Genomic DNA, 14,037 nt, shown 5'->3' with positions numbered 1-14,037 from the left:
TACACTATTCTGGGCACTGCGGAGTGAGAAATTAAGTCAAAACATTTGACAAGGTATTGAAGGACAGTAGGGAATTAAACTTTAAAGATGCACTGTGTAATATTTGTGTAGCTTATTTCCAGAATCCATGCTGCCGATTCACAAATGGTACATTTTTCATGAATATTTACCACCACAAATTCTGAGTATTCATTATGACTGGGAAAATTGCACTCCATCGTCCGTCATTTTGAATTCCCCGAATATTTAGCTGCAAAACGTACAGTACTTTGGTCATACTAGTAAATATTAGTTTATTATTTTGTAAATATTCACAAAAAGATCAAATTTGGCAGTAGACAGCACAGTTTGAATGAGCAGCACTGTTGCAATACCTACTCTGGCCACCACCCTACACAGTGCGTTTCATGTATAAAATTGTGAAACGTGGTTCATCTGAGCATTCAGGCCAAATGAGCAGATAATGTGACATCAGCAGCAGACATATCAGAAGAATGTGGAGCACTGACACTGCATGTCCGGTAGTGGTGTCAACAATGATCGATCCGGCGATCCAATCCAATGCGGGGCATGGACGATCCAGAATCGATCCGGCAAGTTCCAGAATCGATCCGACAATTTTTTAAAGTTTCAATTACTTCCATGGATATTTCGGGAGCAAATGAATGTTAAATTAGATAAAAGCACTTCAAAACATTGCAAGACTGATACAGACTGATACAGACTGATACAGAAAACAGCCAATAAATTGTTGCTCAGTATCTGACTACTTGTATTGCCTCATCATGACTGATTAAACATTTGCTTTGCTTTCAGTAGAAATGTAATGCATTGCAATGCAATTGTACAATTGAATCGGATCGGATCGCATCGCTACCTCCCGAATCGTGATCGAATCGGATCGTGAGGGTACTGCCGATCCACATCACTAATGTCCGGGAGATCAGATAATACTGCTACTGAGATAGAGGGAGGGGAAAGGGGAGTCAGAGAAAGATGTGCAAGAATGAGAGAGAAGTGTATGTCCCAGACCTCAGATGATAAAAGACCCTGTATGTGTTTGAACATGTGCCTGCGTGCGTGTGTGTATGTCTTTGTGTTCCTTTCTTTGTGTGCGTGCCTGTGTGTGCAGAACAGAGAGAATAGAATAGAGACACAATGTGAGAGAGAGATGGAGCCACGAGCGAGAGAGCGAGAGCGAGACAGAGAGAGAGAGAGAGAGAGAGAGAGAGAGAGAGAGAGAGAGAGAGAGAGAGAGAGAGAGAGATGGAGCCACGAGCGAGAGAGCGAGAGCGAGACAGAGACAGGCGAAAGGAACTGCTGAGCAGGCTTCAATAATAGAGGACACGCCCCATCTGATCTCTTGATCCAACAGCTTCAAGAAGACAGTGCTCACTGGCACAGAAGCAGACAGACAGACAGACAGACAGACAGACAGACAGACAGACAGACAGACAGACAGACAGACTGACAGACAAGGGGAGTCAGAATAGTGTCTGGGGAACACCACACCTCCATTATATGCCCTCACCCCTTTCAGAGAAGCAGACAGACGCACAGGAGAGGCTGAGGGTGTCTGACAGACAGACGGAGAGACAGACAGACAGACAGACAGACAGACGCACAGGAGAGGCTGAGGGTGTCTGACAGACAGACGGAGAGACAGACAGACAGACAGACAGACAGACAGACAGACAGACAGACAGACGCACAGGAGAGGCTAAGGGTGTCTGTGCGGAGTCAGAATAGTGTCTGGGGAACACCACGCTTCCATTACATGCCCTCACGCTTTTCAGGGAAGCTCTTCAGAGATGCCATGCAGGGCATCACACCAGGACCGTGGCAGAACCACACAAGGGCCAACACACCAGGACCGTGGCAGAACCACACAAGGTGCAACACACCAGGACCGTGGCAGAACCACACAAGGGCCAACACACCAGGACCGTGGCAGAACCATACAAGGGCCAACACACCAGGACCGTGGCTGAACCACACAAATGTAAAATAACAAAAAAACAAAAAACATGAATAAATAAAACGAATACCACCCCCCCCTCCCAACCGCTAAAACAGCAGGAGAAAAATACAAAAACAATGTCTTTCCCTGCACCTTTCAGAGCTGATCTTGTGACATGCCACGTCAAGACAAGAACCGTGGGAGAAACACACAAAAACCTTCAGAAAGCAACGTGTTGCCCTTACATTTTTCAGAGCTGATCTCCTCAAAAGCCAAGAAAACTACTAGACACACATGCCTTAAGACAACTACACCATATAAACAGCCAGAGCACATGAAAAACACACACACACGCACACACACACTGATTCTATGACACCATTATATATGAATAGTTTAGTCCTTCATGTTGACAATCTTCCATACATTTGAGAACTCAATAAAGATACACTGATGAAAAATTAAAAAGAACATTTTTAAAAGTAAGAGAAGAAATTAAGAGCTTTGTTGCAAAATTATTTGTATCCCGTTTTGGGAAATTTACATGTTTGTATTGGACATTGCATTGCATTTATATAGGTTTAAAAAGTATGTTCTCCAAATATTTGAATGGCAAGAAGAACTCAAACATACGTAGATGATCGGATGTCTGACCAAAATATTTCAGAGACATAAAATGCAAGTAAAAAAATGGCTCTTGTGTCATTTTGTAGCGAAACTCTTCACATGCCTTCTTATTTCCTTCACTGCCCTCCAGAAGAGGACACAGGGGGGGTGGGAGGAGCCCCATAGGAAGGGGTGGCTGAAGTCATTCCTCCAGTGCCTTTGTGCTAACTAGCGAGGCGGATTAACCCACAGGCTAGATATGGCTGCAGCCTAGGGGCCCCCATCTGCCAAGGGTGCCCCCAATAGCCCAAATTATTATTGCTTTTAAAGCTGAATTGTTATGATACACTGAATCAAATAAATTAGTCTCTCATCTTTAATGAATTGTCAATCTGGCAAAAAAAACAAAAACAAAAAAAAACACCCCACGAGTTGGCAAATCTCCTTTATTCTTGGGTCAGAAAATGTAGCCCTAGGGGCCCCTGGCCATCTTAATCCGGCCCTGCTGGCCAGTCCCCGCCACCTGGTGCCCCTACCACCTGGTCCCCCTGCACCCCCCTGGCATCCGTCTAGCCTACCCCACTGAGACAACGGATGGAGGCAGCTTTGCTCTCAGTTGCCCCTTTCCCAGGCAGATGAAGCCAGCCTGGTGACCATGTACGAAACATTTTGCCTTAAGGGGTGTGTGTGTAGGGGGTGTTGACTCCAAATGTTAAATGCTGAAGTCATTTTATGTGTTGCTGTGGTGTGTGTCTTGCTATGGTGTATGGGCAGTTATTCTCCCTTTCACATCAATTTGCAAACCTTGTGCTGCACCTGCCTTTAAAAGTAGGCTTTGCAATCAAGGCTGGCTATGGGTGCCCAGAGTGCACACTACACACAACAAAATTGCATTTATGCCTCACCCGTGCAAGGGGGCAGCCCCCAATGCCCCCCGAAAGGACGCAGGGTGTAGATTTGTATACACGTGTTTAACAGTCTGTCTAACTGTCTGTCTGACCAGGAGTTCTGCTGTGAATGACTTATAAGCAGGTGTTGAGGGGCAGTCCCATGGAGGCCACTCTACTGGACTGTACCATGTGCTTGACCACTCTACTGGACTGTACCATGTGCTTGACTTTGGCCAGCTCCTGCTGCTGGAAGCCCTCCAGCTCGTCCAGATCGTCCCTCTTCTGGAACAGGCTCAGGCTCTGCTCTGACATCTCAGCCAAGCGCGCAGACAGGGCCGCCTTCTCCTGAGGGACGCCCAGAGAGAAGAGAGGGAGAGAGAGAAGAGAGAGAGGGAGAGAGGGAGAGAGGGGGAGAGAGAGAGAGAGAGAGAGAGAGAGAGAGAGAGAGAGAGAGAGAAAGAGGGGGAGAGAGAGAGAAAGAGGGGGAGAGAGAGAGAGAGAGAGAGAGAGAGAGAGAGAGAGAGAGAGAGAGAGAGAGAGAGAGAGAGAGAAAGGAGAGAGAGAGAGAGAGGCAGAGGGAGGGAGAGAGTAAGAGTGGGAGAGAGAGAGAGAAAGGGAGGGAGAGAGAAAAGGAGAGAGAGAGAGAGAAAGGGAGAGAGTAAGAGGGGGGGAGAGAGAGAGAGTGGGAGAAGGGGGGGGGGGGTTGGGGGGGAGAGGGGGGAAAGAGCAATAGTTAGAAAGAAACGTAGGGAAGGGACAAGAGGTGTACATATCAGAGTATGAGATCTCAAGTCAGTTCAACATCCATCAGTCCTTTTTGTCCCGTCACCAGATCTGCCCGCACAACGATTAGGTTTCAAATTACCCGTGTCTAGCGCGATTATGATTTGGGGAACGATTTCAGAAGTACCGTACTTTCTGGACTTCAACTTTTTTCTCATGCTCTGAATCCTGTGGCTTGTACAGTAACATGATTTGGCCAATGTGTCACTTGTGACGAGCACAAAGCAAAGGGACTTCGGGCCTCCGCACACCGGTTACAACAGGAAGCGGAGCACTGCTCTAACAACGTTCGGTTCTACCGTTTTCAATACAACCCCGCACACCGGCACCGATGTCCACGACACAATGTAGACGGCTGTGGCTCATACAGAGTTGTGGCCTATACATGCACAAGCATATTCCATCATAAATTGAGTGGTGCCGTTTATTGTCCAGAAATTACGGTACTGTTTTTTTTTTGTTTACACCCATCTCTCCACCTGGGGCAGACAGATCACTCTTACCTCTTCTATTGTTGTCATCTTGTCCGTCCACTCCTACAAGAAAGAAGGTTAGGGCTGAGTCAATGGACTACGTCTCCCACAATGCCATTCAGTTGAACGGACAAAGCACATGGCACTAAGTGCATTTGAGTAGTCGTCAACGCATGCATGCGCATTTAGACAGCAATGCACTCTGGATGAAAATGTCAAACTTCAACATTTCTGTGATGTTGCGTCGAGGTGACATGTCACATGGTGTCAAACTATCGCGGGATGAATGCGACTGCAGTCAGATCTTGCAACCTCTGCAGTTGCTTATCCCCTTCAACGCTCGTCTGCAGACTGCCTCCGAGGGCACGCGCCCATGAACTGGTTGGGCAACAACTCACTCACGTGTGTATATGAGTCTTGTCTCACACCTCTACACAAGTTTGCACAGGTCCCCACTTCAGCTCCTCCTCACTGCCTGTCCCCCATTCCTCACACGTGGTGTGTAGAGCAAACTAGTGCGAGCTCATCGTTTCGTTCATATTTGTGGCCGACTTTAAATGCGCTGTATTTAATAACACCCACATTGTGACAACAAGTTCTCGCTCACATGCTTCGTCAATGTTGGTCGATAGCAACAAAATCGTATGGGGCTACTCACCTGGTCCTTCTTCTCCAGAGCCAGGGCCATACCCTCCGCCATCTTGGCACGGCTGGCCTGGTAGGATTCATTCTGGTCCTGCAGTTTCCTCATGGAGACTGGGAAAGACAAGGAGGAGACAGAGACAGAGCCGTAAGACTCTTAAAGGGTTTTTAGGACATGAAGCTTGGATTAAACCAACGCTGGTTTTAGATAAAGCAAGAGCATTTCACCATCACCGTCATTTTCGGAAAGAATAGATTCCAAAGCAAGTGAAGCGTTAAGTGATTCCCTATATTAGTAGGTTAGTGCTAGAAAAAAGAAATAACAAATGCTCAAGTGAACATGAATTCTTATTCCTATACAGTATTCCCATCCTGTAAAAGTCTTTCTTGAGGTGCTGGCTTCCTGAGCATACAAATGTTAAAGAAAATGAAAAGAATGCATCACACTCTGCTCCATGTTTTATTCGTGAAGTGACGTTTCGGAGTTTGAAGAAGGCCAGACGGCCAAAACGTCACTTCACCAATAAAACATGGAGTGTGCTGCATTCTTTTCATTTTCTTTAACATATGGTTGGGTTTTTACCTAAACTAGTAAAGGAATGAGACAAATATTACTTGTGAAGATGGTATAAGAAACGTAATGCCCTTCACCCCAGTTAACATGCAAGGGCGAGAGGTTAGGCTTGCTAAAGATCTCTGTCTGCAGTTAGCCGCAGTTGAAAAAAAAAAAAAGAATGCTTCTTTTTAGAGAGTAAGCACTCGGCGGTGGATGGCTAAACTAAAAGGGTCATGAGCTTGCAGTTTGCAGTCAGACTGATCCTAAGACTGACTGCACAGCTGGCATTTACCCATCCAACAACCACACAGCAGTATTCATGAATACCACCAAATAAAAAAAAAACAAAAAAAACAAAAGACCTTGCTGTCCAACAACTACCTCAATCTGAGCTCCAGTTTAAAGCATTATTTTTGCGCAGCTGCTTTTAGTAATGTCACACAAGCGTGTTCAATTCATCTCATTGCATCTCATCCAGCCTCATCAGAGTAGAGTGAACCGGCCAAAGACATGGGAAGGAGTCTCCTACGGGGTATCTGCTTTGTACGGTACATTGTATCGTGGCAGGGCACCACAGCTTACTTTTCACCACCACACCTTCAGAATGCTCTTAGCTGCCCACGTTTGGCTGTTCTTACATTAAAACAATGTCAACACTTTACAGAGTTGACCATTTTTTCTTTTGAAAAAAAAGAAAAAAGAAAGAAATCCCAGAATGCCCGCCAATGGATGTTGTAGCCCTTAGCCCTGGTCCTGCTCCCCACACCTTCAAACACATCCTGAAGGACACGCTGTACTCAAAGAACGAGTCTTCCTCTCAACACCCCTTCACTGGCTGACAGGCAGGCAGGCAGGCAGACAGACCGACAGAGCTTTTGGCTGCCTTTGTGTGTGTGGTGGGAATGGGTTGAGTGGGGTTAAATTAGCCAAGAGAGGACGGTAAAACAGGGTAAGACAACCAAAAAAACTATGGAAAGCATAGAAATGGGCAAGAACAAAATATGAGGAGGAGGAAGAGGGAAGAAGAGCAGAAGGAGGAGGAGGAGGAGGGAAGGAAGTTGAGGTACGTACAATCCTGGTTCTTTTCTAATGCAATCTCAAGCTTGTCCTTGGTCTTCTGCAACAGCCGTAACTGCTCTGCATGGTCTATGGATGGGAGGGGAAGGAGGGAGGAATGAGGTAACATACACACACGTATGGAAACAGCCACAAGCCAAACGTGCACGCGCACGCGCGCACACACACACACACACACACACACACACACACACACACACACACACACACACACACACACACACACACGCACACACACACACACGCACACGCACACGCACACGCACACACACACACACACACAGCAGGATAGCAGGAGGAGGTGTGTGTGTGCGTGCGTGTGTGTGTGTGTGTGTGTGTGTGTGTGTGTGTGTGCGTGCGTGTGTGTGTGTGTGTGTGTGTGTGCGTGCGTGAAGTTAGACATAATACGAGTTGGGGATGGGGGTTGGGAAGACAAAACATAGGAGGAGAAAACAAAAGGATAATAAACATGATTGAGCAGATAAATAATGAAGGGGAAAAACAATGGCTTTGCAAAATGAGACTTTGGCCTCCTGTTCTGATTGTCGTCTTATGCTTACGTCTGATGGATGGGAGGTCTAACTGAGCCATTAAGACATAAAGGAACAGACATAAAACATAAAACATTCTGGCAGAACCCTTCTGCAATACGAAAATCAGAGTGATGTTATGATGGTTATGCTTTCACATGTTCAAGTTCTCTTGCAATAAATGTGTAGAATATTTGGGAAAAAGTTGCAACGTAAAAAAATGGTGCCACTCGCCAATGTTTTAGGAGTACCAACCAATCAATCAAACGCAACTGATTACACCCAAACACCTGCCTGTAGTAGGAGCACACCCTTTCTGACTGCTGTGTCAACTAGCAATTCCAAGTTCAACTTCCATGTTGAGTTCGCAGTAGAGTCAAACAATGGTGGAAAACACTAATGAGAACCCTGTTGACTATCTGCGCCATAGATAATACGCCCAGTATCATCCAGTCGTGCTGAAGCAAGTATGTGCACTTGGTCGATCGTGGTTGCGTGCGTAATTTAAGGACACACAGCAAGCATGTACCCAGCCTAAGAGTAAATGGGACCATTAGCATTAGCATTAGCCACAAGTGATCACAGGAGGGGACTAATGGTGCATTCCCCGAGGGTGGGAGATGGGCTATTTCTGACCTCCTACATGCTGAAATGCATTGGAATGCCTGTTGAAGCGTGAATGTTCAAGTCGCGAGCTGGGACCAAATCGAAGTCCCCCGACTTCAAAATTGTGACGTCAACACAGCAATGACGGTGCACAATAGTTCAAGTTTGACTTGCTGGTTGGAACGCTTTCAAGTGGGAGGTAGCTGCCTCCATATTGGGAAGCTCCTACCGCCGGGGAATGAGACATAAATAGCTGTTTTGCACTCTGGTGAATTTTGCATTAATTTCAGTACTTTATAAGTACATTTGATGATGTTTTGTTTGCTCCCATAGACTTGCATTGCAAGGCTTAATTTGGCTATACTGTCAAACTAGGCAATGCAAACACTGATGAAAAGTCCTATGTATTCTCATGGGATTAAATGTCTGTATGAGCACTGTCTATGTCCATACTGTCTTATGTCCATGTATGAGCACTGTCTATGTCCATACTGTCTTATGTCCATGTATGAGCACTGTCTATGTCCATACTGTCTTATGTCCATGTATGAGTACTGTCTATGTCTATACTGTCTATGTCCTTACCCAGATTAGTCTATGTCTGCATGGGAAAGCAAGAAACGTAATTTCAAATTCTTTGTATGACCAGTGCATGTAAAGAAATTGACAATAAAACCAACTTGACTTGACTTAATTTTACTGGGACTTAACTACATATGAGCAATTTCTTGAAATGAGTTTGACTGTACCTTTAAATAATGCAAATTTTGCTAGATTTCAGAGCAACCTACTGGTGTGTGTGTGACCAAACTATTTGTTTTACAACAAGAACCCTCATCATCGGAGAGCCCCTTTGACCTTAGCTGCAGAATGCTTTCTCCATACTCTCCCATTCAATACCTTTGAGGCTGCTTAAACCTGGATGTGACTTAATGTGTATATGATGTGTACGTTTTCTTAACCTACATGTGTGTGTGTGTGTGTGTGTGTGTGTGTGTGTGTGTGTGTGTGTGTGTGTGTGTGTGTGTGTGTGTGTGTGTGGGTTACCTGCCAGTTTAGCCTCCAGCTTGCGAATGTGATCATTCTTGCGCAGGATCTGTGAGGGGAGGTCATCTCGCGAACAGCTACTGTCGGACGCCTGGAGAGCACATGTGTAAGCATGGGTGATCACGCTGACGGACAATTCGAGGCGGAAGGCCAAATCTAATTCAGGGACAGACATGGATGGGCCTAATGGGTTTGACAAAATAACGGAAACACCTGTCATTTTAGTGTGGTTCATGGCTCATGGCTGAAACTTAAGGAAGAAAAATCCGCACTCACAAACTGCGTATCATTATTTATTTATATTACCACCATGTCCAAAAAGCAAACGCGTTTCGGCTATCAAGCCTTCATCAGTGCGTGGTAAATAATGAGACGCAGTTTGTGAGTGCGGATTTTTCTTCCTTAAGTTGATACTTTTTTATCTCGCACCCAAAGACTTTTGTTTTTCCAAGAAGTTGAGCGCGTCCTTTGCCAAAACTTCATGGCTGAAACTTCCCACTCCAAAATGACAGGTGTTTCCATTATTTTGTGCAACCCCTGTCCAACCACTTATTCCTTTTGTTCTTTCCAGCCACTCCACAAAATGTCATCAAAATCCGTGTACAACTTTTTGAGTTATCCTGCTGACAGACAACCAACCAAACTAACGCGACCAAAAACATAACCTCCTTGGCAGAGGTAATAATTCTAGTCTATGCTAAAACAACATTCTCTTCCTACAGTGATCACCTGGGTTTGCTTCCATCAACTTGGTTTACTGGCGTCTTTACCAATACGCAAACAGAGGGAGCCAAGAAGTCTCCCGGTACTTTTTGTTAGTGTTGCAGCGATACCGATACCAGTATCAGTGGATCGGCACTAAAATGGTGGTATCGGTATCGGTGAGTACCAACAAATAGGGCACCGATACCATTTACAGGTGCTTGTATGACACTTAAACAGCCTTGAAATTAGTTATTTCATAGAGGTATTTAAAAAATATAAGAAGTTTTGCTGGATTCACTTTGTATTAGTCTTGTATTAGTCTTTTTCCTGTTTCACAAAGGTAGGCAGCAGCCTGACAAAGCCATGCAATGATTTTACATCCAAGTAGTATGCACTGCAGCCTTTCATATACATTTCAAATAGGCTGGTATCGGTATCGGCCGACTCTGAACAGCCAGGTATCGGGTATCGGTATCGGGGCCAAAAAATGGTATCGGTGCAACACTACTTTGTGTGCTTCATTGCATTTTGTAGTGTTGTAGGTAGGCCAGCTGACAGGCAGGGTAAGCTTAACTGTACATTGAATGAAGACACACCCAGATCATAATAAAAGACAGCAGAGTCAATGCGGCACAGCCATGCCCCCGACGAAATGTGTAGCGAGTAGGGCTGGGACGATTAATCGACTAATCGTGACTAATCGACTATAAAAATTAGTTGGCAAGAATTTTTATAGTCGACTAATCATTTCATTTAATTCAATGCTTTTTTACTTACTTTTCTAATGCTTTATTACTTTATTGAAACCTAAAATTGCCCTGTACATATGAATTGGACGTTGCATCTCGGAGAAAATAAGCTACCATCATGATTTAAAGCTCATTGTGAGCTCAGGGACCTAATTTTAATGGTTTCTTTCTTTTTTCCCAATTTCTTTGAAGATTAAAGTGCTAGAGTACTTGAAAATTAATTGGTTGACTAATTGAAAATAATCGTTTAGAACAGCCCTAGTAGCGAGAACGAAGTCTAAATGGTAACGCCACACCACAGACGTTTAATTGAAATCAGATAAAAACCAGATCAGAATAATGAATATGACCACCAAATGCAATTCTGCAGGCGGCAAGAAGACCACTCATGGTTTTGTTTTGGGACATCTTCACTTGTGGATGGCCGGGACTGGAGGCCTGTGTCTCCTCACTCGGTCTGACCAGGATCTTAAATAATTCAAAACAACCCCGGGCGAAATCTGAAACCTGTAGATCAAAGCAGAGTGTTTGCGCATTCTGTGTGTCTGCATGAGTGCACAACTGCTGTATATTCCTAAACTTGGGTATTTCCACAATATGATGACTTACCCTCATCTCCATTTTCAGCAATCACAAAAGTTTGCAATTTCACACTGTATATCTGTGCACAGGTCGATGGCGCTTCTGTAGTAGCAGACGTTAGGGTGTTGCAACCACTCATATCATTTTGTAAGGAATAAATTATGTTTTGCTTTCAGTGTATTATCCAAGAAGCATATTCCTTGCTCGTGCATGAATGACCAATAACTAATAAATTTATGGGCGACGATCAGCTGCGGTTGTACCACTTGACATCTGCTACTAGAAAAATGTCAGAGCGCACGTCAATGCGGTGACAAGAAAGATTGTTTGGCCACTGGCAAAAATATGACTGAGGTGTGTCTTCTTTCAATATTGCTGGCAGGTTGGGTGGTTGTGTTTGGTCTAGATTACCTTTGTGTGTGTGTGTGTGTGTGTGTGTGTGTGTGTGTGTGTGTGTGTGTGTGTGTGTGTGTGTGTGTGTGTGTGTGTGTGTGTGTGTGTGTGTGTGTGTGTGTGGTGGGGTTCTAGTTACACAGGTTTAACAGGCAGGCAGCTTCGACAGCTCCTCACATTCTAAATTAAGTCTGAATGAATAGGATGACGACAGTAACTAAAGGGTCTGTTCCTACCCTCTCCCCAGGATCAACTTCCTCCGAAACAAACATCAACCCGAAAACTTAATTCTGCATGCACAGTGCATGTATAATTAAAAAAACAGGATGTGAGACAAGGAACTGAATTAGATTCCCCATGCAAAGCAAATGACTCTTCTGGACGTATGTGTGCGTGTGCGTGTGTGAGAGAGTGAGAGAGTGAGAGAGAGAGAGTGAGAGAGAGAGAGAGAGAGTGAGAGCGTGAGAGAGCGAGACAGGGAGACAGCAGGCATGCGAGACAGAGAGAGAGAGAGAGAGAGAGAGAGAGAGAGAGAGAGAGAGAGAGAGAGAGAGAGAGAGAGAGAGAGAGAGAGAGAGAGAGAGAGAGAGAGAGAGAGCTTACAGCATTCGTGTTTTGCATGATCACTTTGCCTGTATGAATGTGTTATTTATTCTTCATGGTAATGAAACCTTATTGAAATATATTGGAATTGAACTTACAAAGTCGTCTCCGGAGTCTGCCCCCACAGAGGTGATGGACTCCTTGCTCATGGAGCGGGGCATCCTTCCGCCTGTCCTGGGGGCTGTGGCTGCCTCCTCCGCTATCTTCTTTTTGAGTTTAGCAAACATTTCTTTCTTTCTTCTTCTTCCAGAGTACTCTTCTTGGTAAGGTTGTAGATGTGTCAGTGACTAATCCGCACGTGTTAATGTGCCGGCGTTGGGCTCCCAAATCCTTCAGAGCAAACTTTGCTCACAGCACTGTGTTGTTGACTCATCCTGGCCACGTGTATTATTGCACTGCACACGCACACACACACACACACACACACACACACACACACACACACACAATCTTAAAACTGTACATCTGACTTGATGTCACCAAAAGGATTCACTTACCACATGGTCTAAAGGTAATCTGCTGATTCGGAGTGTACTGTCAAATAAGTATGTTGTCTCAATGCATGCAATGTTTAACGACGAGTAAAGACACAAGATGCACTGTAAACCACTATATTTAGATCAGTGCTGTAAACGCATGATTCAATTGTGTATCAATCCATGGATCTTAGATTTGACAACCATATCAGATACTTTGAGCTCATGTAAATCTCATATAGCCTACAGTTCCCACGCACAAATCAGTACAGTTAGATAACCTGGATGTTTAAGCTATGTACCAGTCACTGTAGTTCTATACATTTAGCATCAGATGATAGCAACAAACACGTTAAACAACATGCATTTCATATCAACCATTATTACTTCGATCATACCAGCTAAATGTTTACCATCGACAGTGCATCATCCAGTGGTGAACAATGAGAGATATCAAGACACCACTGGAAATGGTGATACTGCGTGACTTTGTTTACTTATTTAGCTAGTGCTAGCTGTAGTCTGTTCTGTTCTAGCCGAGGAGAAAGCTGTCTTGCTGATCTTTCTAGACCTGACAAGAAGACAGCTAGCGGGGTAGCTACCCAGGGAACAACCAGCCCAGCAAGCTAGCTATACAAAACATTGACAAACTGGATATCAGGTGACCGACGGTCACTAAAATGGTGCGGATCAAACGACCAATCATATTACATATATATGTTTTCGCGCTGCAGTACAACATAATATACAACAACAAGCAGCTAAACATCCATTTAGCCTCTTTTAGCCTCCATGGTATCATGACCAGCTGGGATTTGCGTTCACAATTCGAGCTACGAGATAGCTTCGCCACCAAAATCCGACAATCATGTAGACATCACTCACCATATGACCTTCGACACCATACCAAAGAGCTACCGAACATGGCAATATAACACATGGCCGGTGTCACTCCATGTGTGTCTGGAAACGAGCACTAGATTTATCCGCTTTAATTGATGTAGCTTTTCAGCTAACAACATTGGCGACCTAACTTCAGCATTCAGCACCACGTAATCTCCCTGTCACACATGACTGATGACGTTGCAGAAACGCCACCGTATCCGGAAGTATGTGAAGAGGCGCGCAACTTTGTATCCATGAGCTTGAGTAGCACAACTTATTTATTACAATGTCGCAACATGCCAAAGGTAGTGTGATAGTGTTACATTGTACGAAGACATCTTTTTGGTTAGGGTACCAATACGCACATCCAAACTCACTTGTTGCAGTTGCCAGACAAAAGTGTCAGGCAGTCCAAGAAGGTAGGTGTGTGCACAATGCTGAATAAACTCCAAAAATAAAAGTTTATGAAATTAA

The 14,037-nt window shown here is 44.7% G+C and overlaps 1 protein-coding gene across 2 annotated transcripts in view; it reads right to left on the bottom strand.

Annotated features, from left to right (window-relative positions):
* golga1 (golgin A1) overlaps positions 1-13,740 on the bottom strand; it is a 38,392-nt gene extending 24,652 nt beyond the window's left edge. Inside the window, exons 1-7 of one of the 2 annotated variants that reach the window (XM_063194771.1) lie at positions 13,564-13,740; positions 12,301-12,597; positions 9,171-9,261; positions 6,982-7,056; positions 5,371-5,468; positions 4,743-4,775; positions 3,673-3,801 (exon numbers count right to left, since the gene is read on the bottom strand). In XM_063194771.1, coding sequence (XP_063050841.1) covers positions 3,673-3,801; positions 4,743-4,775; positions 5,371-5,468; positions 6,982-7,056; positions 9,171-9,261; positions 12,301-12,429 — 555 coding nt within the window. In that variant the 5' untranslated portion in view covers positions 12,430-12,597; positions 13,564-13,740. The remainder of the gene's footprint in view (positions 1-3,672; positions 3,802-4,742; positions 4,776-5,370; positions 5,469-6,981; positions 7,057-9,170; positions 9,262-12,300; positions 12,598-13,563) is intronic. The other variant, XM_063194772.1, reaches the window with a different exon arrangement.
* Between the last annotated feature and the right edge of the window lie 297 nt (positions 13,741-14,037).

This window comes from Engraulis encrasicolus, chromosome 3 (assembly GCF_034702125.1).
Source record: "Engraulis encrasicolus isolate BLACKSEA-1 chromosome 3, IST_EnEncr_1.0, whole genome shotgun sequence".
NCBI lineage: Eukaryota > Metazoa > Chordata > Actinopteri > Clupeiformes > Engraulidae > Engraulis > Engraulis encrasicolus.
Note: the sequence above shows the minus strand (reverse complement) of the source record. Positions and strands in the feature narration are given on the sequence as shown.